The sequence below is a fragment of the Panthera onca genome, chromosome A1 (assembly GCF_046562875.1).
Source record: "Panthera onca isolate mPanOnc1 chromosome A1, mPanOnc1 haplotype 2, whole genome shotgun sequence".
NCBI classification, from domain to species: domain Eukaryota; kingdom Metazoa; phylum Chordata; class Mammalia; order Carnivora; family Felidae; genus Panthera; species Panthera onca.
Window position 1 is genome coordinate 26,953,087 of NC_138339.1, and position 27,997 is coordinate 26,981,083.

The 27,997-nt window shown below is 43.7% G+C and overlaps 1 protein-coding gene across 1 annotated transcript in view; it reads right to left on the reverse strand.

The window, feature by feature from the left end:
- The window catches only part of ADAMTS12 (ADAM metallopeptidase with thrombospondin type 1 motif 12), a 330,050-nt gene that overhangs the window by 32,048 nt on the left and 270,005 nt on the right, over positions 1–27,997 (reverse strand). The window contains exons 18-20 of the mRNA XM_078444728.2: positions 19,338–19,548; positions 7,936–9,060; positions 1,721–1,873 (exon numbers count right to left, since the gene is read on the reverse strand). Of these exons, the coding sequence (XP_078300854.2) occupies positions 1,721–1,873; positions 7,936–9,060; positions 19,338–19,548 (1,489 nt within the window). The remainder of the gene's footprint in view (positions 1–1,720; positions 1,874–7,935; positions 9,061–19,337; positions 19,549–27,997) is intronic.

Sequence of the window (27,997 nt, forward strand, 5' to 3'; positions counted from 1 at the left end):
GTCCATTTCTTCCAGGTTGTCCAGTTTGTTGGCATATAATTTTTCATAGTATTCTCTAATAATTGCTTGCATTTCTGTGGTGTTGGTTGTGATCTTTCCTCTTTCATTTGTGATTTTATCTATTTGGGTCCTCTCTTTTTTCTTTTTGTTAAATCTAGCTAGGGGTTTATCAATTTTGTTTATTCTTTCAAAAAGCAGCTTTTAATTTCATTGATTTCTTCTGGTGTTTTTGTGTGTTTGTTTCCATATTCTTTTTTTCTGCTCTACTCTTTATTATTTCTCTTCTTCTGCTGGCTTTGGGCTTTATTTGTTTCTCCTTTTATCATTACTTTAGGTGTAAGATTAGGTTGTGTGTTTGGGACCTTTCTTACCTCTTAAGATGGGCCTGCATTGCAATGCATTTTCCTCTTAGGACTGCTTTTGCTGAATCCCAAAGGGATACTGTCATGTTTTCATTTTCATTTGCTTTCATGTATTTTTCAATTTCTTCTTTAATTTCCTGGTTAATCCATTCATTCTTTTTTTTTTTTTAAGTTTATTTATTTTGAGAGAGTTGGCATGAGCAGGGGAGTGGCAGAGAGAGAAGGAGAGAGAGAGAGAGAGAGAGAGAGAGAGAGAGAGAGAGAGAGAGAGAATCCCAAGCAAGCTCTGTGCTGACAGCGGGTCTTAAACTCATGAAATTGCGAGATCATGACCTGAGCTGAAATCAAGAGTTGGGCGCTTAACTGACTGAGCCACCCAGGTACCCCAATCCATTCATTCTTTAGTAGGGTGTTCTTTAACCTCCATGTATTTTAGGACTTTCCAAATTTTTTCTTGTGATTGATTTCAAGTTACACAGTGAAACTCATACCCAAACTTCTGGGTAGTTTTTTCTTTTCCCTTCTGTGTCTCAGCTGTCAAGGGAAACTGGCTCCCCAGAGTGAAGATGGGGCCTAAAGAGCATCATAGTGGGGTGGTGTGCTTGGCAAACAGAAGGTACACACACGGCTTACACCTCTGCACCTCCTCCTGCCAATCAGCTATCAAACTCACAACTGTGCAGTGTCATATAGCCTGGGTCTATCCCCCAGGGGCTGGCTCAGCCCCAGGCTAGGTTAGGCCTGGTTAGTGCCCAAAAGCACCAAGGCTAACAAATCCAAAAACCTGATACAGTGTCTCACAAGGGACCATGCAGACAACACAGCAAAATGAGTAACCATAGCCAGATTAGCAGAGGACAGCAAAACCACCTTGCAAAAAGATAGTAAGGGAAGTACACTTTGAGAGACCAATGTTTTCCTTGTGTCTAGCCTTCTTGTCATTTGGGTCTGGAAGATTGAAAAGCACATTTGCTTTGTTAGCAGCTGCTGCGTCATGACTTAATTATACATGTGATGATGTATCATTGTAATTATAATGGTAAATTTAAGTAACTCAGAAATAATGTTGCATGCTGGACAAGCAATTAATTACACAAATTTAACTTTTTATGCCAGTTTATCTGGGGAGAGCAAAGACAGGCAGCTAATAACATGTGGTTTAATAAAAACTCTGTACTGGTTCTAAGACTATTGTGTAACTTCGAGTAGGCCTATGGGGATGTCTTTGATTACTCATCCATTTTAGCAAAGAGGGCAGAGGGAGGTAGCAAGAGAGGAAGGGAGGAGAGACACTTACTTCAGCAAATGCTTAGATAAGGCTGTCCCCCTCCGGAACACCGCAGAGCCAGATCAATTACCTTGCTCCAGTTCCCCACTTTCCAGCTGGCGCAGGGACGAAGGTGGCATCTCTTGGCAGGGTCAGGCCTCTGAAGGGCAGCACAGTCGGAATCCCTCTGGGTGCTGCATTCCACGCTTCTCCAGTAGGCCCCCAGCCCACAGGTGGTGGAGCACTGTGTGGCGAGGGGGACAGAGAAGACAGAGGCTTAGGGCCACTTTCTCAGATGTATCTCACAACACTCTGAAGTCCAGTTCTCCACCTTGGATGCTCACCTAAATTCACAGAGCTTTTTAAAAAATATCATCGCTGGGGTCCCGCCCTAGACAAATTAATCTGAATTTCCCTGGGTAAGGTCTAGGCACTGGAGTAAAAAGAAATGTCCCAGGTGATTCTAATAAATAGCCAGTGATGAGAATCCCGGATTAGCAGGTGGATTAGCAAGTGGATTAGCAAACCAATGCAAGTGGAAATTTGCTTCTCTTTAAAAATTATCCTGGCATGAATGTCTGGGGGCTGTAGGCAAACTGCCCGCCACATTTCATACCAATGCTGCCGTTCATAGTGGATGTCAGATCCATACATCTGCCTGTTATAACACCGCAATGACATTATCTCACTTCCTCTCCCAGACAAACCTGTGGTTACACCGGTATTGTGACAGTGTAGAAAAAAAACCCATGAGGCTTGGAGAGCTGGCTTGACAGAGAAGTAAAGCCTGGGGCTTTCTGCCATACACTGTCTGCTAGAGCAGTTCCTCTCAAACTTTAGTGTCCACAGGCATCACCTGGGACCTTGCTAAATGCAGATTCTGAGTCACTAGGTCTGGGGTGGAGCCGGAGGATGAGAGATCATGTGAAATAGAACAGGGTCACCAGCTGAGGCCACCTCAGATTCTGCATACCTGCCCAGCTCCCAGGTGATGCCAATGCTGTGAGTCCTCAGACCATGCTTGGGGGTTAGAAAGATGTTACAACTTAGTGCTTTTCACCACTTGCCCTATACGGGTACATACAGCCCATTCCTCATGTGATGTTTTAATTTATTCGTAATTCTTAAATACTTCAGGTATAGCAAGGGATCGCCTTGAAAACTACAGAAGCTTTCTTCTCCATAAGTTCTTTTATTCCATGTGCTTATTAATTCTTTCATACAGTTGGTTTTTCTTGCATCCCTTCTCCCCTACCCACCTTCAGAAGGAGGAGCTCTCCAGACACATGTAAAACACAGCTCTGGGCTAATTAAAAAAAAAAAAAAACAAAAAACAAAGGATGGAGGTTCCATCTGTGACATTTTTGAAGGCTTCTTTTGATGAGTTACAAATAAAAACCAGCCTTACATTTTTCTCTCGCTGCAATTTCATCTTCCACATAATTTTGTGTGTCACTTTTTGCAAGTTCTTGTGTTATACACATATATAACAACAGAGATTCTAGATGGATAAATTTACTATAGCATCATAGAAAGGAAGAGTAGAAATTAGCCTAGGTCATCATTTTTCCAGCTGGCCCATTTATGGAGGTAATCTCTCCTCCTGCTTAAAGTTCTTTAGGATGTGGTTCGTACCTAAGTTCCTAGCCCTTTCTCCTCTGTACTACATTATGTATATGTGTAATAGAGGTAATAACAGCCGAAGTACACTGACCACTGTCATAGGCTGATTGCACTAGTGGCCCACATTGGACACACCATGCTGTCTGCAATGGGAATTTGCAGATCTTTTGTCAAGCGGTGGGATATACTTGCCCAGCTCTTGAATCAAGACTGTTCTTGTGAGTTTCTTTGGCCAATAAAATAAGGTGGATGATGTGCCACTTCTCAAGAGGACTCGCTAGTTTCAATTCTCTTTCTTGACCCCCTCTCTCTGCCATGAGAATAAAACAGGGCCAGATGCCGGAGGATGAGAGATCATGTGAAATAGAATGGGGTCACCCAGCTGAGGCCACCCCCGACCAGCCGGCCTGTAGCTGCCTCCACAGCCGATGCACAGCAAGACAAGCTGAGGTCAGCTAAGCTCAGCCCCAATCAACAGAATCTCTCAGCTGACCCACAGACTTGACGAAACCCTGAGGTTTTGTGGTGGTTTGTCATATAGCATTATTATAGCAATAGGCAATTGCTACAACTACATAACAGGTATCTTTCCTACATTTTCTTTAACCTTCTGAGATTCAGGGTACAATTACAGTTCTGCAACTGGCTAATTGTGTGGTCTTTTGCAACTTCCTAACTCCCTAGACTGTAAAACTGGTGATAACATTAGGACCACAGAAATTTGTGCACATGGTCAGGACTCTACAAATGTTACCTATTGAATACAACACAGCTGCAAGGTCAGCATATGAGTCTCACTTTCCAGATATCTGGGGCCCAGAGATAGAAGCAACATTCAAGGCCACATAGTGTGTTATTAATTTCATATTATGACATAGAGAAAATATATTCGCCCCAATCCAGGAAAGGACCTAGTCAACTAAACTCCCAGGATAATGATAACCTGGTAAATCTCAAATGATGTCTATGATTCTTTGTACTGTATTTATGTGGCAACTAAATTCATGTTGTCTCTGGGGCTCTGAATTTAGTCCTAATAGATTCAGATCCCATGAGCAGACATTTAATTCTTTTTGAACACTTTTTTTCTTTTTATTCTTTTTTAAAAAAGTTTATTTATTTTGAGAGAGAGACAGAGACAGAGACAGAGAATGCATAGAAGGGGCAGAGGGAGAGGGAAGAGAGGGAGAGAGAAAGAGAGAGAATCCCAAGCAGGATCCGCACTATCTGTGCAGAACCCCATGTGGGGTTCGATCTCATAAACTGTGAGATCATGACCTGAGTCAAAATCAAGAGTTAAATGCTTAACTGACTGAGCCACCCAGGCATCCCAATTTTTTTTCTTGTTTTGACAGTTTCTATTGAGGCAGCAGACAACAGTGCAAAGGTAGTCCTGACAGGGGCAAATGCATGGGACACAGTACAAGAGACATGGAATGCCACCAGTTGTCATTAGTATGAGTTCCAAACTTGGAGTGGGCGATGAGACAAGAAAAAACCCTGGGGAGGTTGAAGGACAACTTCACTTTGCCCTGGAAACCTTCATCCTCATTACAGTTAGTAACCCTGTGGCAACTGAGGTACCAGGTCAGGGAGGAGGTTTCCGGATGCTCAGAACTGGAACTAACCAGGAGAGCTGGATCAGCATCACGTGACAACTGCTGTGAATGGCTGTGGAAAATCAGACTGTCGCTTCCATTTACACAACTGCACAGCTTACACTTAGCTGAGTGACCCAGGGGATCTGACTGGATGATGGAGCAATTCAATGAGAGGTGATTTTCTGACGAAATAGGAGCCATACCCTCGTACGCTGCATAGCACCTAGGTTTTCTGTTTTGCAAACAGATATCAGAGCAAACACTTACTGGGTGCTTCCTATGTGCCCCATACTCTTCTGAGTACCTTACACATTGTTAGTCCTTTCATCCCCTCACAATCTCTGATTCAGGCATTGACACTGTCCTCATCATACATGAAAAAACTGATGCAGGGTGAGGACATATATAGTTAGCGGGTGAGCCAAGATTCCAACCCAGAAAGTCTGGTTTCAAGTTTTATGTGCATTTATAGTGTTAACCCCATTTTTATATCAATTCCTTAATTTTTGAAATCACAATTAGAGGAACACGTTGTATACAATGGGAAGTGTGAAGAGCCCTTCCACACAGGACAGAAAAGCGGGAGGAAACGGTGAGAACAATTTTCAGTCAAACAATAAGGAACTTTAGAAATTACTTCCAATCTTAATGATCAGGAAAGACTTTATGGCAGCTCATAGCTTGGTCCTGAAGAACAGGGGAGATTCTAAAAGGCAAAGGAGGAGGGGAAGGAAATTCCAGGCAGAGGGAACAGTGTAAAAAAAGGCATTAGACTGAGAGGAGCAGGAGGCTTAGGGAAAACTGAGCAGTTTAGATCTGCTGAAGCTTAAGATGATGAAACAGAGTGAAGCCAGTGTGGTTTGAAAGCTTGGTTATGTAATGTTGTAAAGGCTGTTGGAAGTCAGAGTGGATTTATCTGATCTGATATGTAATGAAGAGACATTAAAGATTTGTGAGCGGGAGTTTGGAATGATTAGTAAATTCCTTCAGAAGACTAAGTTGGCAGTCTTAACGTCTCTTGTGATTCGTGGAATGCGTTACGGGGGGGGGGGGGGGGGGCGGTGGTTGCTGGAGGCACACAGACCAGATAGGAGGCAAGAACAGTAACTGAGGGTCCTCCTTTTTTCACTGTTGGGGCACTAACTGGCATTTTGCAGTGGACATTTCTTCTTTATAAGAGACTTCCCTGAATGTCGCAGGGCTTTTATCATCTTTGGCTCTCAATGTTGAATGCTGGTAGTAGCCCCTCCACCATCACTGTAGCAAACACAAGCATCCCCATCTTTTCCCAGTGTTTCCCACCATTAGATTGGAAACCACTGGCTCTAAACTAACAGGAAATAAACAGGAGATGATAGAAATGATAAGGTGACACTGACTTGTAAAACCGTTAAGGTTTTTATACGGGGCTTGGGGAAGATTGGTATCAATGGGGTTTCTAAGCTGCAGTCATTGAGAGGCCGTCCTAAAGAAGCTTCAGAAATGGACAGAATAAAAAAAATCAGAGGATAGTGGGAAAACCAAAGTTTTCATTGTGAGTCCTGATCCTCTCTGACAATTCTCTGTATTAAACATTTTGTCTCAAAAGATGTGTAAAGAGAGCAGGCGCCAAACCCTATCACAAAGGGAATTTCTGCCAAATGTTGAACTCTGTTCTCCTAATATCCTTTGCAGCCCTGACAAACTGCCATCTGGACCAATTCCTTTTCTCCAGTCAAACCGCCTAGAATTAATAGCTCTCAATAGCTTCACCATGGTTGCCAATTCTTGGCAATCTATGATGTATTCAATAAGGCAGTTTATTTCTGTCAAAGTCAACTGATGACATTTGAGATAAATCAAGTGTGTCTTGATTTACTATAATCAAAATGTACCAATTGACTTCTGGCCTCCACAGTCACCAGAGCCAGTATGTACTTTTATGTTGATTTAGTTTACAGGTAATTCACAGTTAATGCCCATTTTACAAACTGGATAGAGTGGAGTTAGAAGGTGCATCATCCAGCTGACAGTTGTGTCCCTCGACAAGTCACATGACTGCTACAAATTTTATTTCTCTATTTGCAAATTGGCATAATGAGACCTCACCTACTCCTCGGGACTGTCAAAAGGAGAAAATAAGAGGCTACATGTGAAAGTGGTTTGGAAACCAACATGCTTTATAAATTATATGCACTGTTGTTATATTAGCTACAAATACTTCATTTCTCTTTAGCTAGGAGAGGAGTCATGAATTGTCATAAAAATGCTGACTGATGTAAGCATGTGACCATTTTGCCACAAAGTTCTCTTTTGAGTTGTCAAATTATTTTAACAAGTTCATATACTGTGCATTCAAAATTCAAATGGGTGAAAACGATTTTGATGCTTCAAAGGATATTAATTAGTTCTAGAAATGGAAAAACAAATATCTAGCCAAATTTCTGAAGCTTGAAAACAGAGGCCAACATTCTGTCGTCGTGTTTATTTTCTTCTTCCTCCACTTTCTAATTCTTTTAATGAGTCAAAACGATTTTTTCATGCAAGCATGCAAATAGAACAAGAAGAAAAGAAAATCATCGATAACACTGAACTAGAGAATGCTTTTAAGGAATTTTATCTTCAATTTCCACTCCAATTAGGATTACCTGACAGATTTTAACTAGAATCCCAAGATCAGCTGTCTCTAACAAAATGCAAACTCTGGCCTCTTCAGCCGCCCCTCCGCACCAGCTGCTGAGGTTTGTAGCTAGAGGGCGTGTTACAGGTGATCTACACCTGTAGACAAAGGTGTCTACTGTTTGTAGACAAAGAGCGGAGTCCAAAACATGGACTGAGTTCTCCGCCATCACACAGCTGAATCGCCCAGCCCTCCTGACTATACGCTTTATCTCACTACATTTGTCCTCCCTCCCTGGAGATTTTCTTCCCCTCAATTTAGGAGGTAGGGAGGACAGGAGGGAGGTGAGCACCTGGACCTGTTTCACGTTTCCTCCACATCGGGCTACATTTTACTCAAGTCCATTTGAAATCTACACAAGAATGCAACACCCCTACTACTTCCATGGAGACACAAGCATGGGGTAAGAAATGGAACTCCTACCTTACTCCAGTTTCCAACAACCCAGTATGCGGGGCTGCCGCTCGTGGACACCTGCTTGTAATTGGAAGCATTTAGCAAAAACCCCTCAGCTATCAGACTTTTTGCATCTTCCTCAGTCAGGACTGGTCCGGAACTCTGCGTCAGATTCATGTTGCTTGGGAGTTCTGGGGGGTCATGGTTTATGGAACGTTCTGAGGGTCCTGGCTGGTGGTCTCCTCCCAGAGGGAATGGAGTGTTTGCTGGCTTTTCAGTGAACATCCCCTCAGCTCCAGGTGCACCATTTTTGAGAGTAGCAGGCCTTTGGCTGGGTAGCAGTCCTTCCATCACCGTGCTGAAGGGTGGCCACATGGACGGCCCCCTGAAATAAGGTGTTGGTGGGGGTCCAAGGGGCATTTCTGTGCTTTGCATCACTGAAGCATCATTTCCAGGTACTCTGACTTTGGTCCACGTTATGGAGTTGTTTTCATTTTTGTCCTTAGCTTGTTCACTGTCTTCTCCTGAGCCACTGTGAATCTCCATTTCTGGCTCTTTGGTCAAGGTATCATAAAATGGAGTCACCTGCCAAGTCACAGGGCTGCTGGAAGATGGCAAATCAGAACCACTCATTGTCGTGGTTAAAAAGTCTCCCTCTGAGGTAGGACCAGTGTCTGAATTGGGAACATTCTCTTCATTTGGCTGGACACTCAAAGGCCAGGAAGTGATGATGGGCTGGGAAGTACTTCCAGTGGAAATGACATAATTGGAGCCCAGTTCAGTTTGGTTTGAACTGTTTTGCCACCATTTCCCATCCAGGTCTCCTTCTTTGGGATCTGGGGTAGGACCGGGGCTGCTGATGGCCAGGGCACTTGTACTCACAGACTGGGGCACTGTGGGTGTGCTCAGTGTTCTGGGACTGGACGTGGTTGGAGGGATGGGCTTTAAGGGGTCCTGCCCAGATGTTGGTGGCTTTCTCCCACTGGAAATTGTGCCTTTGTTGGGCTTCAGAACTCTTCGGCTAGATGGACATTGCTGGAGGCCACAAAGAGCCCGGCTATTGGGTTTCCTTGTTGCGTCACAAGGTTCATCATGGTTCTTGGCGCACGTGACACTGCGAATCCGCACTCCACCACCACAGGAAACAGAACACTGGAGAGAGAGACAGCTGTTACTTTAGTGGGATAGACACACTGGTTCTCATACTCAGGTCTGCAACAAGTGAGAATGGGCCCAATGGAAACTGCACTGTGCAGCTGAAACTTGTTTTCTTCTATCTTTACATTTGATTTCTGTGCTCCTCTAGTTTTCCATGGAAATATGTATCTCCTGGAGACGAGATAGGGCTCAGGACCAATCATTACCTTCGCAAACTGAAAATACAAACCATGACCTAGTAAAATGGAAGTCTCCCTGGGCTTTGAACATGGGGCACTGAATTCACAAACAGTGCAATGATTTATACAAGTCACCTATTCTTTTTAAGAGATACTAATATAATCTTTCCTAGGGTTGCAGTGCTGTTTAATGTAAAATGTTTACATATTTTCTGGAATCTATTAAGTTACTTATAATGAACCTTCCCCTTAATGTTTAGAAAATGCCAGGTATAACTAACATTACCTCACCCGGGCACCACAGGCTCCATTCCACTTGCCTATGCCAGGTAGAATCAGATTAAAAGCTAGACAACTATCATACTCACACATGTACACAGATCCAGGACGTATTCTGAAATTTAAAGGTGGGTAGTTAATCAAAGGTAGAGAGAGATACCCTTTCCAAAGAGTGAGTCCTGTAGCATGGTGTTGGTGTGAGGGACCATGGCAAGTGCCCTTCTCTGATGTTCCCCCCACATTCTGTAGCTCATGCCAAAGCACAGGCAGAGTGCCTTTGGGAGATTCCTAACAGGGTTGTCTTTCCTCAGGATTCATGGTAAAGAATATTTATTTCCTCAGTCCCAACAGCTGCAAACCACATGTAGTTGCTACATAACACTAAATTTCTAGATGTTTTGAAAAATCTATACTTTTACCAGACAGCTCCATTTTTAGCCTTTTCTTTCTAATTTCAAGTCAGCTACCAAATATATGGCCCCTGAATGTGAACCATCCAGGGGTATTCACTGGCTGTTTCACATCTGTCTGTCTTATATTCCCAACCTCAAAGCAGATTTTTTTGAGGATGGGGTTCACATAATGACTGGCAGATTTCCAAATGTTCACAGCCATTGTTTTGTGCGATACTCGTGATAGCACTGTGAGATTTACAAGGCAGGAGTTATGATTCCACCTTCCACAAGAGAGGAACCTGAGACTCAGCGACCTGCTCGAAAGGCTGCAAGTCAGTGGCAGAGTAAGAATCAGATTTATTTCGCATCCTCCAAGAAATCTAGTGCAACACACTGGACAGTAGCCACCAACTGATTTCACTTCTTGACCTGACTACAGATGCTTGATTTCTGAAAAGTTACCCAAAGGCAGTTTTTTATTCATAACTCAACTCCAGGATAGTTCATGGAACACAGTGATCACTTAATACACATTTTTTTGTTCTTTTAAAGCTTATTTATTTATTTATTTATTTATTTTTGGGGTGGGGGGAGACAGAGAGAGAGAGAGAGAGAGAGAGAGAGAGAGAGAGAGAATCCCAAGCAGTCTCCGCACCATCAGCACAGAGCCTAATGTGGGGCTCCAACTCATGAACCACGAGGTCGTGACCTGAGCCAAACCAAGAGTCAGACGCTTTATTGACCAAGCCACCCAGGTGCCCCAATATACACTTATTAAGTGACAATTTTACCTGGAAAAAAACTCAGGAATGGGAAAATTCTTCTGTGAGCTTATGCATTTTTTAGCTTAAGTTTTTTGCCTTCTCAAATCCTACTTTCAATTCCTTCTGTGTACAAAAATAATGTTGATGTATAAAACTCCCCCATTATTTTGTCACAGTCAAGCATAATCACTCACTGATGTCTGACAGTTCTGTGAAATCAGCTCCTTTGAAAAGCAGGAGACACTTATAAGCACTGGAGACAGTGCAGCCGACAGTGTGTTCAACTGCAGGTTGGGGGTTATCTCACTTTGGAGACTGCAAAGGGCAGGCTGCAGGTAGTTCTTTTCCTAGTTTACTGTAACGTTTCTGCCTTCTTGTGTGCAAAAATATTTTATGCTCCGTCCAGTTCATCCTCCTGACTTGCTCTCTGCTTGTTACGTTCTAATCCGAACCCCCTGAGTTTTCAAATCTCCTCTTTGGAAAAATTATCAGTCCAATCAAATACCCTTCATGTATGTCTGAACCCATTTGTGCACTGGCTGCCTCAGGCAGGCTAGGTTCTGGGAGCTGAGTCACAAAAGGGGCCCTGGCTAAGGCCACCTGCCCTCAAGCAGCAGGTGTCTCTCCCTTTGGGTATTTCTTTCCAAGAAATGTCAGAGTAGACATTTCTCTTCTTTCTCTTCATTCCATTTTTTGTTTGTTTTGACTTGAAATGCTTATAATGGCCACAGGGAAGTTAGACTTTACAACTTCATAAGCATTAAAAAAAAATCCAAAAGTATATAGATATGTGCCTTCCACCCCTACTTGACCTATGAAGCAAAAGAGCTTATAAAACCTGTAAGAAGCAATGTGAACTCCCCAATCTGCCATTATTAATTAACCCCACACATGATAGAGCAACTAAACCTTAGCTTTCTCCTCTGGAAATCGAGAGAAATTAATACTCACCTTTCAAGGGGGCTGTGAGGATTACATGAGACAACAGTCTTAACACAGTGCACAATATATAGAAGACAATTGGCAATTGGAAGCTATTGTTATCATTGTTATAATAATGATGCTGAAAATAATAATAGTGATAACAGCAAAGGGCTTGGGGGTCTCTGATTTCTACTATCCTTCTGGAGCACAGGGACACACACCTGTCTGTGGAAAGTATGAGGAGAGCAGCTGTCTAGGTGAAGTCGTTGTAGGCACATGCCTAGAAGATACTGTGGATACCCATACATCCCACTGGTTTATTGCTGAATTTTTTAAGACTGAGATCCCCTAGGGCTAACAGATGTGTATAATATATATGTATATATAAAATATATGTATATGTATATACATATATACACACATATAGAGAGAATTACAAATTACAAGTATTAAGCAACCTTTTTTACTGAGCAAATTTGCTCAACCTAAAAGAATAAAACAGGGCTAAATAATAGCTATCTAACTAGCTGTTTAGTTAAAATACATTAGATTTTCAGCTGTTATTATAAAAAACTTTTTTTAACATTTATTAATTTACTTTGAGAGAGAAAGAGAGAGCAAGCATGTGTGCAGGGGAGAGCCAGAGAGAGAATCCCAAGCAGGCTCTGTGTGGGACTCAGACTCGCGAATGTGAGATCACGACCTGAGCTGAAATCAAAAGTTGGACACTTAACCGACTGAGCCACCCAGACACTTCAGATTTTGAGCTTTTGAAAGTGAAGAGTATTCTAGAACAGAAATTCCAAAGTGGCAGCCTAAAGACTAAATTTGGCCCACACACATTATTTCTGTGGCCTCCTCAATCTTAAAACAAACAAGCAAACAGACAAAATACAAAAACTGAATTAGTAGCCAACATTTAAAAATCAGTAGATTTCATGGGGCACCTGGGTGGCTCAATCAGTTAAGCCTCCAACTTCGGCTCAGGTCATGATCTCACAGTTTGTGGGTTCGAGTCCCGCGTCGGGCTCTATGCTGACAGCTCAGAGCCTGGAGCCAGCTTCATATTCTGTGTCTCCTTCTCTCTCTGCCCCTCCCCTACTTGCGCTCTGCCTCTCTCTCTCTCTCTCCCCCTCTCTCTCAAAAAAAAAAAAATAAGCGGATAAAAAAAATTTTTTTAACTAGCAGATTTCATATTAAAATTACAGATTTTTAGCTTCTCTCAAAAAAGCGGATGATCTGCAACTATTGGCCCCATTCCCAAATGGCAACTCAAAACTTCATGAATGGAGACCTGGGTCTGGGAGGAGTTTATATGTTTTCCAGCACACCTACCCTTTCCTCCCCATCTGCTTTCCTTACCCAGTAGACACGGAAGCTTCCAAGTAACGGATGGATCCCACTCTTTAGCCCTGGGGCATATTGTGCCCAGCAGGACAGTGTTAACTCTCTGCCAAGTATATTGGGGCTAAAAACAAAGTTTCCTTTTTCTCCTCCTCAGACCAGAACAAGCAGCACTGTTTTGTGTTCAGCCCCATGCTTCTTCCCGTACATCTTGTAACTGTGTTTATCTCCTTAGGAGCTGTCAAGCCCTTCGGATGAGATAAATACAGGACACAATGCCACACTTAGAGCTCATCTCAACCAGTAGTTTGGGAACTCTCAAAACCAGTATCTGCTATGGTTATTTTATGCCCTTACCTTGCAATTTTGAACTCCGTACCAGGCAAGCAGCTTGTCAATCTGTTAATGTCCTCCCTGGGTGTCAGTCTTGCTCTTACTTGCCATTACTTCAAGATTAAGGCCTTTGGGGAGCCCACTGAGAACAAGGTCTGCTGCTAAATGAGTCAAGCCACCCACCTGAGCGGCACTGTGGAGGAGGGGAGCTCACAAATGGCTCAGAACTATAGTGCTGAGAGTTTATTCAAAAACACAGTTGGGGCTTATCACAGAGTTAGGGCTAAAGGGCTGAGTAGGAAACAGCTAATGCTTTGCCATAAAAACATTAATTGTATAGTCTCAGGAATTTATAAATGAATGGTTGGATCTCATGCTAAAACCAGCTTTGAAAGTAAGCTGAAACACTTAGGTAGCTGTTATGGGTTGAGCTGTGTCCCCTCAAAAAGATATACTGGAGTCCTAACCGCTGCCTAACCCCTCCCGCTCCACCTCAGAGAGCTTATTTGGAGGTGGGGCCTTTGTAGAGGCAGTCAAGTACAAATGAGGACACAAGGTGGGTCCTAATCCAGTATGACCACTGTTCTTATAAAAAGGGAAATTCTGATGTAGAGACACATACATCAGGACCACGCCACTGAAAGCAGAGATCAGGGTGTTAACATCTATAAGGAAACCAGAGGCCACCAGAAGCTAGAAGGCATGGAACAGAGTCTCCCTCACAGCCCTTAGAGGGAACCAACACTGCCAAGACCTTGGACTTCTGGCCTCCAGAGCTGTGAGACAATAAATGTTGTTAAACAACCAAGTTTAACATGCTACTTTGTCATGGCAGACATGAAAAGAAAGAAATATGAGATGAAATATGAAAAGAAATATCAGACGTGATGAAGAGAATCAACATGGTCCCGAGCTAGTTTTCCGTGAGCAGTTGTGTCAAACAAGGATTCCTGTATGTGTCCTCCAGGAAACCTGGCAAAGCACAGGCTGCTGACATCTGAGAAGAACTGAGATGTTGGCATGAACAGACATCCCGGGCCAAAAGAGAAGGTGGTCGAGCCCGCGTAGAAGCACCTTGGACCTTAACTCGACTGGGGACTACCACAGGTAAGTGCCTCAGAAGCGTCTCCTAGCTTCCCTGTTCCGTCTTCCTTCAGTCTGAGGGCATTTATTTTTTTTTTAATTTTTTTTAATGTTTATTTATTTTTGAGACAGAGAGAGACAGAGCATGAACGGGGGAGGGTCAGAGAGAGAGGGAGACACAGAATCTGAAACAGGCTCCAGGCTCCGAGCTGTCAGCACAGAGCCCGACGTGGGGCTCGAACTCACGGACCGCGAGATCATGACCTGAGCCGAAGTCGGACGCCCAACCGACTGAGCCACCCAGGTGCCCCTGAGGGCATTTCTGTGAGTCTTCGCACAAGAGTGTTCTTGGCTTCCTGCTCAGCAGGAGACCTGCTGCCAGTGTGTGCTGCAGGGTCTTCTGTCTCAAGAGCCAGGAGACCTGGTTTGTGAAAATCGCCATTTCATCTACCTGGTCACTCGGACACGCCAACACCCACAAGAGCAGCTTTGACTTAACAGATCCTCAGTAAGCTGGTTAATTGATGGTTGTGTTCATTTGTTTGTGTGCTTTTTGTCAGGCACAGAAAGGGCATGTCTGCTTTTGGAGGCTCTGCACCACACCCCATCAAATATATTAAAGGAACATCTCTAATCTCCAGGGAAATACAATCTTTTTCTCTAAAAACCCTCTGACAGGGGCGCCTGGGTGGCTCAGTCGGTTAAGTATCCAACTCTTGGTTTCAGCTCAGGTCATGATTTCACAGCTTCGTGATTTGAAGAGAGTCATGAGATTCTCTCCCTCTCCCTATGTCCCTCCCCCACTCTCACTGTCTTTGTCTCTTTCAAAATAAATAAATAACCTTAAAAAAATAAAAATAAAAACCATCTGAAAGGCTTTTTATTCTTTTGCTCTGAAAGTATTTGGGGAGGGCAACTCATTTAATTTAAGAGTGCCCTGATTTCTCAGCAATCATTATGCATAGTCTGTGATTCCAGCAAAGTGACAAAAGCTGATCTAGAAATTGTTTCCAAACATAATACATTTTTTATGAACACTGTCATACTGTTATATTTTGCAGACGTTTGAGATGCATATGGCAGAGTGTTCACAGTACAAGTTCTGCTGCCTTCATTCAAATTCTGATTGCCTTGCTTAAAGGCTGTGTGACCTTGGAGAAGTCTCTATGTCTCTATGTGTGTTTCTTCACCTGTACAATGGAGCTAATAAGGCTGTTACGAGGTATTGTGTTAATACCTATAAAAGTGTTTAATACATATGCTAAAAGCCCAACAAGTATCTGTCATTAATATGTAATTAAATATTGATTTCTGATTTTGCACTGTCCTTTGTTTTTATGGAAAGCATACAATAACCTTTTCTTTCAGGTCTCAAACATTTTTGTAGACCCTGACCCAAGCCCTGTGCTTACAGTGTTCCATGCATAAAATGGCCCTGAGCTTGGGGCGTGGGTTTAGATGAAAATGCAGGGGGGTAAAGATTGTCAGGGCATCTGGGTGCCACGGACTGACCATGGCTTTCAAAATCAGACTAGAATAGAAGACAGACACTTGTGTTCTTGCTTGAGAATGAAGTTACCATTTAGTGAACACTTACTATTTGTCAGGCACCATGCAAAGGGCTTACATGGATTATCTTCAAGCCTTAAATTAACCCTCTCTTTATAAATGAGAAAAGGCTGAGAGTGCTCTAACACTAGCTCAGGGCCATATAATTAGGGATCACCAAGGGCTTAAAAACCTAGGAAAATTAGTATCCCACTAAACTGCCAGGAGTAACGTGGGGAATTAATGAACAACATCAACCTCATGAAGTTATCTTAAGTGTTAAATGAGATAGACTCTATAATGTGAAAAGCACTTAACAAATGATAGATGACCTTATTATTTCCATCTATTTACTCTGCTAAGAAATGCCTATTATGTTACAGGCACTGTTCTAGTAAGAAGTTTGGAACTATTAACTCATTTAATCCCCATAACTTCCCTTGAGTCTAAGTACCGCTGTTATCCCCATTTCATGGATGGAGAAAACACACTACAGAAAACTAAAGGTAATCACAAAGAGATTCAAGTCACACATCTAGTTAGTAGCAGAGCCAGGATTGGAGCCCAGGGCCCCAAGCTCTAGAGACTGTGCATGCCCTTCACCACTAGACTGGCTTTCTCTCACAAGGCCTGTCACTGAAGTGATAGACCTAATAAAAATGGGAGCCACAGAAACTCTGATGCTTTATGATAAACCAAGACCCCTTTCTTTACCCTGCATGCCCAGAAAGTAGGTTGGGTAAAAACAGAATAAGATTCTTGGTGAAATCTGAGATCAGGGTAGGAGTCAGTGTTCAGGGCATGAGCTTAGAGAGGGAGGGGCTGGTCATAGGGGCAGAATGCTCCCCTCCCCTTCCCCCTGCCAGCTGTCGCTAGCCCTCCTTCTGATCCCTGCTGGGTCAGGGATGAGTATGCTGGGACACAGCTGAGCCCACCCTCTCTCATTGCTTGGGTTGGCAGAAGTGCCTTGACAGGGAAGGGAAGTCAGCCCAGGGAGGACGACCCTGCTCCTGCAGAGTCCAGGAGCTTCACAGTTCTTAGATCTTTGGCCCAGTTACCTCCTAGCTTCCAACTCATACAGGGTGACCCAAACAGCCCGGTTCAGACCAAATGAACTGTGCTGGAGCACTGCCCTGCATCAATTTATGTCAGTCTCAAGACAAGATCCGGACCATAAATACTACAGTAGCAAGAAGACAGCACTGTATCATTTCTCTTATAAATGTATCTGGGGTTAGTTAGAACATCAAAAACAAAGACATTTCATCATATTCTGGCAAAGCTCATTACAGGGCTGAAGTGTGCAGGCATTAGTAAGAGAGCCGAGGGAAGAAAAGAAGACCCACTGGATGGATATTTTGATGCTGATTTAGCTAAAAGCACCTCTCATGACAACATCCCGTAAATGGAAGGCAGGGTCTCAGCCTTTCTGCTCATCTCTATCAAGAGGAAGCTAGAGACTGAACTCTGTGTCTGCTGGCAATACACTATGCAATGGCCTGTATTTGCAACAACAGACATGAGTACTTGTCACATCGTGCCAACTTTTTGGTCCCCTGTTCCCCAGCTAAGGCACATCATTTTGTTCCCCACAAATAGGAGCATAATATGAAGAACTCCTCAGCCAAATATATAATTGTAGTCCTTTCAAAAAAGCATGAAGGATCTGGCAATTAGTAAATTCTACATGACAGGAAATATTGACTGCTTCAGATGATGCAGCCAAAACATTCCTGGTAAACAGATTTAATGGGCCAGTCACAATACCTCGTTCAGCCTTATTTGGACAACACTGTAATTTACAGCAATCCAGGCTGGCTGTGGACTAATGCTGATATGTGCACACATTAATAGTACTCTATTAGTTTGCAGGTATGTTTTCTTTGCATGGATCCCTTCATATTTCTTTCCTCTTTCTTTCTTCTTTTTTTTCTTTTTTGGGTCCTATCTCTCCCATTTGATAGGAAGTTCTTACAACATAGGGACCGTGCTCGCCATTTTCCTTTTGTTTTCACTTCAATGCCCAAGACAGTATTCTGCACAGAATTAGAAGCTAAATAAACCTGAACTGTGACCATGAGGTAATGAAATAAAGTTCTGGAACTAAGGTTATCAGAGTGGCTCTATTCAAATGATTGTGTTTTGCTTTCAAAGGGTCAGCTTCAGAGATGGAAACTTTGCTTATACAAATTTTCAAATTCTTCTTTAGATACTATTCATAGTACCTTTATGAGTACAGATAGTACTTCCTGCATTCTCCGAAATCCAGTATTTTTTGTTTCTCTGAAGGTGAGTCCTAAGAGGAGTTCCTATGATATTCTGGTCAATAGTAGCATTATTATGGAAAGCATGGGCCTTCCAAGGAAACTCATCTGTCCTTAAAGTCTGGACTGTTGGTTTAAAAAATCATGTATTTTTTGTCATTCCTTAGGTCATTGAACGGAAACATGTATAGGGAAGCAGAGCAAGGCCCCTGGAGACTCCAGGACCCTTGGAGAACAAAAAGTCTCTACTTCGACGACAGACTGTAGGAGTATGAGTTGTGACACTACCAGGTTCCAGGTGACCTAAAGGCAAATGAAGCTTGGGAGTTCTTCTTAACCTTCTAGCCCACTGATTTCTAACTGCACTCAGAGAATTAGATCAGATTAATTTGGGGAAATGCAACAACACTTATTTGAATTTATATGGCTAATAACAGTAGATGTGCCAACTCTTGGTCAGGTCTGGCCTTGACCGATGCTGAATAGACGGATGATGTGAGGGGCTTTTTCAAGTGTCAAGTATACTGCCTATCATTCTACCGTTTGAGTAGCACATCTCCGGTTTTAGTTAACTACAATAGTTCCAGTGAAACATAAATGTAAGCGTTTAACAAACCAGCTCTTGGGGTGGGTGGGAGAGCCCTGATTTGCTACCAGTGGTTTGACGACGGGACAATAGCAAAAATCCTGACAATGTACAAATTAGCTGTTGTGAGGGGCACCTGGGTGGCTCAGTGGTTAAGTGTCCGACTTCGGCTCAGGTCATGATCTTGCAGTTTGTGAGTTCGAGCCCCGCGTCGGGCTCTGTGCTGTCAGCTCAGAGCCTGGAGCCTGCTTCGGATTCTGTGTCTCTCTCTCCCTCCGCCCCTCCCCCGCTCATGCTCTGTCTCTCTGTCTCTCAAAAATGAATAAACTTAAAAAAATTAAAAAAAAATTAGCTGTTGTGAGTCTGTGTAAGTGGGATTCAGCTCATCCCTGACTGGTATCTGATCACTGGACAAGTGAGAAGACCCAGTAAGAATGAAAAATAAGCAAGATAGGATACGAGGCAGTGGGAAATGCAGGAAACAGGCCAGAGGTGATAGACACTGGCGACTCTGCAATTTTTTCTAGGGTCGCTTTGGATTGGTTAATGGGTGGGGAACGGATGAAGCTTACCTCACTCCAGTTGCCTACTGTCCAGTCCGATGGACACAAGATGTCTCTGTTGCAGGAAATGAGGGTCTTGGGCTTCAGCAGGTGCTGGCAGTCTTTAGCTGGAAGAGCCTGCTCATCAGAGCCCATGGTCTGGACGCACAGCACTGTTCGCTTCTTCTCTCCGTGGGGCCCACATGTTGCTGAGCATGCTTCCCACTCCCCGGCCCACCACCTGCAGACACACACGGACATGTGAGAGAAGATCACCAAAAGTATATGTGTACAGCCAGCCACTGGAAACAGAAACCATGTGCAGAAGCACAGGTTACAGAGCTGGGTGGTCCTCGCTGGTACTCCAGCCTCCTAGAGTAGTCAGGGCCATGGCTGGCTTGTGCAACCACGCCTCAAGTCCAGTCGAGCATACAGCATAAGTAGATGCTAAATAACAATGTCTCTGAATGAAAAGCAATATGCCCTCTCTCTTTTCAGTCAAGAAAACTGAGGTCTAGGGGCACCTGGGTCACTCAGTGGGTTAAGCGTCTGACATTGGCTGAGGTCATGATCTCATGGTTCATGAGTTCAAGCCCTGCATCAGGTTCTGTGCTGATAGCTCAGAGCCTGGAGCTTACTTCAGATTCTGTGTCTCCCTTTCTCTCTGCCCCTCTTCCACTCGCCCTCTGTCTCTCTCTCTTAAAAATAAATAAACATTGGGGCGCCTGGGTGGCTCAGTCGGTTAAGCGTCCAACTTCGGCTCAGGTCATGATCTCGCGGTCTGTGGGTTCGGGCCCCGTGTCAGGCTCTGTGCTGACTACTCAGAGCCTGGAGCCTGTTTCAGATTCTGTGTCTCCCTCTCTCTCTGACCCTCCCCCGTTCATGCTCTGTCTCTCTCTGTCTCAAAAATGAATAAACGTTAAAAAAAAATAAAAATAAATAAATAAATAAATAAATAAATAAATAAATAAACATTAAAGAAAAATAAAACTAAGGTCTAGTTTTCTGTTGTACAACTTCAAGCAAGTTTGAGCCTTACTTTCCTCATCTATGAAATGAGTATAACAATACTGACTTTATATGAGTGTTGTAGATTAAACAAAATATCAATTTATATATAGTGTATAGCACACAGCCTAACACATAAGAGCTTGATCATTTGTTATTATTTGTTGTTATTTTTTTAAGTCTATTTATTTTGAGAGAGAGAGAGAGAAGGAGAGGGGCAGAAAGAGAGGGGCAGAAAGCAGGCTCTTTGCTATGGGATGTGAGCCTCTATCCCATGAACTGTGAGATCATGACCTGAGTCGAAATCAAGAGCTGGACACTCAACTATCGAGTAAAAGAATCCAATAGAATCTAGGTTCGTTCCCTGGTTCCTAACTGAATATTTTTCTACTCTAATGTGAAGCAGGTACTAAAACAATTACTAATTTTCAATTATTTAGGAGATGATCAATTGGGGGCATTACCTTCCTCTTTCCCATCTCCTGCAGTCTACCTACTACTAGTTTCACTGGTCCCTTTGATCAGAAAGCAGTAGAAAAAGAAGAAACTTAAGATAATGTCTTACTTGTTAGCTATTCTTGACAACTTAAAGAACTAAAAGTGTTTGCTAATGAATACTCTGGATTCTCTGTGGAAAACAAGGATGTGAGCTCTTTCTCTACCTCTTATCATGGATGATTTATTCAAGATTCTAGAAGGTAGAACCCATGGAAACACAGAAAGAGCTTTTTAAGAAAAAGTTATTATTTATTTATTTATTTATTTATTTATTTATTTATTTATATTTTGAGAGAGAGAGACCACAAGTGGCGAGGGGCAGAGAGACAGGGACAAGGAGAATCCCAAGCAGGCTCCCCACTGTCAGCACAGAGCCCCATTTGGGGCTCAAACTCACAAACTGTGAGATCATCACCAGAGCCACAATCAAGAGTTGGATGCCTAACTGACTGAGCCAGCCAGGCACTCCTAGAAATAGCTTTTGAAAGTGGTAGGGAACCCTCTTTTTTTCCCCTTCTCCATCATTGTGTGACTCTTCCAGGCCCTGGGCTCAGGAGCCAGTGTCAAGTTGTTTTCTGTTGTCCATTTCACTTTTTGGATGTCTGCCATAATGTCACCTTCCTAGGAGATGTACAATAGAATACTGTTTTTATATTTATAGGCGATCTGTGACAGGAGGCTGTTGAGATGTTCTGAGGGATTGGTCAGAAGAAAAATGTAATGCAAAAAACTCAGCAAGACAAAAGCCCAACCCATTTATTTACCCCGAAAAGACAACCTCTCTGGTTTAGTCAGCACAGAATTAACAACAGCCTAACCTGATTTGGTCTGTTTTTGCCAGTGATCTTTATCCTACCAGAACACTGCTGGCATTTCCCACACAACTGGAGAACTGATTATGCACTGTCTCCTACTGTTCTTTAGTCCCCCTACATGAGTCACTCTACTGTCCCGGTTACAACGTAAAAGTCCTATGGACTGGGGCTCTAATAGTGAATCTCACTGTAACAACACAGTGGAAGGCTTTATTTATTTTTTTTATTTTTCAATGTATGAAATTTATTGTCAAATTGGTTTCTACACAACACCCAGTGCTCATCCCAAAAGGTGCCCTCCTCAGTGCCCATCACCCACCCTCCCCTCCCTCCCACCCCCCATCAACCCTCAGTTTGTTCTCAGTTTTTAAGTCTCTTATGCTTTGGCTCTCTCCCGCTCTAACCTCTTTTTTTTTTCCTTCCCCTCCCCCATGGGTTTCTGTTAAGTTTCTCAGGATCCACATAAGAGTGAAAACATATGGTATCCGTCTTTCTCTGTATGGCTTATTTCACTTAGCATCACACTCTCCAGTTCCATCCACGTTGCTACAAAGGGCCATATTTCATTCTTTCTCATTGCCACGTAGTACTCCATTGTGTATATAAACCACAATTTCTTTATCCATTCGTCAGTTGATGGACATTTAGACTCTTTCCACAATTTGGCTATTGTTGAGACTGCTGCTATAAACATTGGGGTACAAGTGCCCCTATGCATCAGTACTCCTGTATCCCTTGGGTAAATTCCTAGCAGTGCTACTGCTGGGTCATAGGGTAGGTCTATTTTTAATTTTCTGAGGAACCTGCACACTGTTTTCCAGAGTGTAAAAAGCGAAAGATGCTACCAACTGACAATGATTTAAAAAGACTTGTTAAATTCCTTATGCTTCCCTCTTAATAATCTTCAAATTGTTTGGAGGCAATTGCAGGAAATTCTGTTTCCTATATGACAGCACAAGTTGGGAGATAGAATGGGCTGTCTTGCTCCCTTGAAGTGCTCTGATGTGGACTGGCAGAGTGGAGCCGTGGAACTGATCACCAGCTCACTGAGAAAACCTGGGCCCCGGAAGATGCTGCACAGTGGCTGTCTGGCACCCAGCTCCTGCCTGCGGCCACGGCATCTCCTTTCTAACTACCGGGGCTTCATTGCTGATGGTAGGAGAGGGGGCTGTGGAATTGGTCCATTTCAAAATTCTCTCCAAATCAACAAGCTGCATCCGTGCACTCAGCTTAAGAAGCCTTCCAGGGGGAACCAGGTATCATTTACCTTGTTCTAGCAATGCTGCTTTTAGAACTAAGAGATGAAGAGATGTCAACTACAAAGCCCCAAGCAAGGCAAGAATCACAGGGACAGTGGCCAGGAGGCGGGACTATGGGCAAGGGGTCCAGATGCCTGGCTGCTGGTCTTGCCCTGACAAAGGCTTGCCTTGCCAATGAATATGCATCTCATATAGCCTGCCTGGCTGCAAGCTTCCTTAGGAAGTGACAGATTTGTGCCATTCCAAAAACTCCTTTGCCACACATTCCAAGAAGCCCCAATCACAGGGTTTTCCAAGCTTTGGAGCTTCTATAACTTGGTTGGGGCATCTCTGCTCTTCTGTGTCACCTGCATTAGTTTCCCATAGCTGCTGTGACAAATTACCACGAACTTTGTGGCTCAAATCAACAAAAACCTGTTTGTTTGTTTGTTTGTTTGTTACTTTTTAAAAAATTTTATTTTACTTTATTTTTAGGGTTTTTTTTTAATTTTTTAATTTATTTTTGAGAGAGAGAGAGAGCATGAGTGGGAGAGAGGCAGAGAGGGAGACAGAGGATCCGAAGCAGGCTCCAGGCTCCATGCTGACAGCAGAGAGCCCGATGTGGGGCTGCAACTCATGAACTGTGTGTGAGATCATGACCTGAGTTGAAGTCGAATGCTCAAACAACTGAGCCACCCAGGCACCCCAAAAAACCTGGTTTCTAATAGTTCTAGAAGCCAAATCTGGTCTCTTATAGTTATAAAATCAGTATTACTGGGATGAAATGAAGGCATTAGCAGCACCATGCTCCCTCCAGAGGCTCTATGGAAGATCAGTTATTTGCCTCTTTGGGTTTGTGGTGGCTGCTGGCATTGCCTGGCTTGTGGACCATCCCTCCAGTCTTTAAGGTTACTGTCTCCAAATCTGTCCCTGTTCCATCTTCATATCACCTTCTGTGTGTGTGTGTGTGTGTGTGTGTGTGTGTGTGTGTGTGTGAAATTCCCCTCTGCCTCTCTCCTATAAGGACTCTTGTAATGACATTTAGGGTCCAAATGGATAACTGATGATAGTATCCCCATTTCAAGCCCCTTCACTTAATAATGTCTGCAAAGACCCTTTCTCCAAATGAGGTAACATTTGCAGGCTCCAGGGATCAGGATGTCCTTTCAGCCTATCACAAGACCGCACTAAGGGTCAGCTTCAAGCTCACAGAGCTCAGCTTGTATCACATAAGAATTCCTTTATCAAGGCTCCTTCCCCATGTCCATGGGCTGAAGGGTCAACTCATCTCCTCCTGAAGAGTCCTTCAGCCTCCCGACTCTTGCCCCAACATCCTTCTCCCTCTAGCACTGGTAGCATCTTGTTGTAAAGCTACCTCCAACTAGAAATTCTGAGAGTTGAAGTGTGGAGGTGGGTAAGGTAACCACCTTTATGGAAAGTGAATTCTGAAAAGAGTGAGGCCAAGTCTTTAGCTACAGGTAAATAAGATGTCCGGAACAGAGGGGCGCCTGGTGGCTCAGTCAGTTAAGTGTCCGACTTCGGCTCAGGTCATGAGCTTGCAGTTCATGAGTTCGAGCCCTGCATCAGGCTCTGTGCGGACCGCTCGGAGCCTGGAGCCTGTATTCGATTCTGTGTCTCCCTCTCTCTCTGCCCCTCCCCTGTTCATGCTGTCTCTCTCTCTCTCTCTTTCTCTCAAAAACAAATCAACATTAAAAAAATTAAACCTTTCTTTAAGAGACAAAACAGATGAACATAAGGGAAGGGAAAAAAAATAATATAAAATCATGGAGGGGACAAAACAGAAGAGACTCATAAATATGGAGAACAAACTGAGGGTTACAGGAGGGATTGTGGGAGGGGGGATGGGCTAAATGGGTAAGGGGCACTAAGGAACCTACTTCTGAAATCATTGTTGCACTATATGCTAACTAATTTGGATGTGAATTAAAAAAAATAAAAAATAAAACAAGAAGATATCCGGAACAGATTGATGTATGCTTTAAAACACAGAGTTGATACCAGAATCTTCTTTGACTGTGTTGCTTTTCTGTACATAGCCTGTGTCCCCAGCTCTACCTTGGCCTCAGCAGGTGACTGTCTGCATGAAGATCCCTTGGAACCCACCACACCTAGCAGCATGCTTGCTTTGCTTTAGACACAGCCTGGATAGGGGAGAGGTGCACACCTCTTTGGGGGATGTAATGGAGACCACAGGCTTATAGATAGATAGCCCCGGGTTCAAACCTCTGCTGTCTACTAGTTAGCTGCATGATCCTAAGTGAGGTAAGGAACAGTTCTTCCTCTATAGGCATGATAATAATTATTTTCCTCAGTAGTCGAGAACAATAAAGAGAATATATGAGGTATCTCTAAAACATCATCAAAAGTGAAGTAGGTACTTAAAAATCCCACTGTTTTCTTCTACTCTGCTCTCACATTACTTCTGTTTCTTCTTCTTCTTCTTCTTCTTCTTCTTCTTCTTCTTCTTCTTCTTCTTCTTCTCCTTCTCCTTCTCCTTCTCCTTCTTCTTGAATGTTTATTTACTTCTGAGAGACAGAGCATGAGTGAGGGAGGGGCAGAGAGAGAGGGAGACACAGAAACCGAAGCAGGCTCCAGGGTCTGAGCTGTCAGCACAGAGCTTAACACGGGCCTTGAACCCACGAACCATAAGATCATGACCTCAGCCGAAGTCACTTAGCTGACTGAGCCACCAGGTGCCCCAAGTTACTTCTGTTTCAACAAATGTGTGGGTTTTCCATACCAAGCAATTCTGGCCCTAACTGTTGGGGTTGGTGCAGACTGGGCAGGTTAGGGGCTGGGCTGCCCAGCACAGCCCCTATTGCCTTCCCTTCAGGTCCAGGTTGTCACCTGTGCTTCTCACCAGCTGGCCATGAACCAAGGGTTCCCACAATCCCAGCCAAGGGTTGGATACTTTGCTAGAGTGGCTCACAGAACTCAAGAAAACATTTTGCTTACTAGATTACTGGATTATTATAAAAGGATACAACTCAGGGACAGCCAGATGGAAGAGATTCATGGGGCAAGGTGCAGGGGAAAGGTGGCAGAGCTTCTATAACCCCCTTGGGGCACACCACCCTCCCAGCACCTCCATGTATTCAGCTGCCAGGAAGCTCTCCATACTCCTCCAGTTAGGGTTTTTTTGTTCGTTTGTTTGTTTTTAATTTTTTTTAATGTTTATTTATTTTTGAGAGAGGGTGTCAGAGTGTAAGTGGGTGAGGGGCAGGGAGAGAAGAAGACACACATCTGAAACAGGTTCCAGCCTCTGAGCTGTCAGCACAGAATCCAACTTGGGGCTCGAACCCAGGAACTGTGAGATCATGACCTGAGCCAAAGTCAGGTGCTTAACCAACTGAACCACCTGGGCGCCCCCAGAGCTTTTAGTTTTAAAATCATGATGACTATTGGATTTTATCAGAGGCATTTTTTTTATCAGATACCAAATATATATCCTTTATTGTATCACAATATCTCAGTGCTCAATAAATGGTAACTCTTACATGGCTATAATCACCACAGTATCTCTTATGGGAAGTAACAGGAGCTTAACAACTATTCATTGGCAATCGTAAGGCCAAGGGAGACTATGTAACACAATAAAAATGAGAACCTGAGCCCCAGGGACAAAATTAGAGCCAGGAAATAACCATCTATCATTTTAAGAGGATATCTAACCCACCAGAGCAAGTGGCTTTGAAAAGCAAGGACAGAACCCCGGGCACGCAGGCACATGTATCATGGCTGCTGTCTAATGAGCGCAACAGGAATTTACTGGTACAGGGTCATCAACTTTGCGGGGGACTGGGGGTGAGGAAGCACGTGAGCCCTGCAGAGCTGTGGGCTAGTGACCAGCCCCCAGATATGACCTTTTCTTTTCTGGCTCACTCTTCCCTAAGAAGAAATTATAGAAAGTACAGCTGCAGACAAAACCTAGTGTTGGCCAGAGCTGCAGCCAGGTGAGGTGACCAAGGTGAGGTGAGGCAGTGCCTCCGTCCTGTTGCCGCACGACAGGATCTGGCTCCCGGCCTCACAGCCCACTCCTTCTCCACCAGAGCCCACAGAGCTGGACAGAGAATAAACCCGCTGACTCTGGCCTCTGGGGCCAGCCTGTCTGCCCCCACTAGAGACAGATATTGCTTGCCTTCACTGACTTGCCTAGACTCTTCTTTTTACACAGTTCTTCAGCATTTATCACATTCTTCTGGCTCTTCTTTAGAGTTTGGTTCGTCACCTATTTGATTTATGATACCAATGAGTCCCCTCCTGTTTGACTAAACTTAGTGTGTCTTCTTAGGATTGGAATGAATGCCTGATGAGATTGGCAACCTAAATATACCCCTGTTTGTGGTCACTAGAAAATGAAGACACTCTCCAGAATTCATTCTTTCCTTCTTCCTTCACTTCCTTTCTTCTCTGTCCCTCCCCTCTCTCTTCCTCTCTCCATTCTCCTTCTCCTTGGCTCCCGACCCCCCCCCCCCCGGCCTTTAACATAAGCCCCTACATTACAGCCACCTTCTGGGACTCCAATATCTAGAACCAATATGGTGAGCAGGAAATGAATACCTCTATAATGCTGCTTTTCAACCAAGGGTGCTTTTGCCCTTGACAAGACACTTAGCAATGTTTGGAGATGTTTTTGGTCGTGACAACCTGGAGGAAGGGGGGAGGTTGCTACTAAAATCTAAGCAGGTACAGGCCAGGGGTCACTACACATCATAGGGCGTGCAGGATAGCCCTGCAACAAAGAGTTATCTGGCCCCAAATGTCAATGGTGCTGAGATTAAGAGAGCCTGCTCTGAAGGCCACCCTTCCAGGCAGCCATAAGTGCAGGTGGGCCCAGTGATCAGAAGGTGAAGGCTACTGTTGCACCGGTCCAGTGCTCTTAGAAGAGCCACACCTGTTATCTGAAGAACTTTGGGGGATCCATAGAACATTCTCTTCAACAATGCTCTGAGACTTAGTCTTACCAAATAAAAAAACACAGAACACATCTTTGTAAGAACTACTGCTCTATGGGGAGAAGATGTCCTCACTCACAGGTTGCCACAGGCTCCAACAGCATAGCCACAGACACCTGTAAAGGTTTTTCTGTATTTATTCTAATGACAAAGCT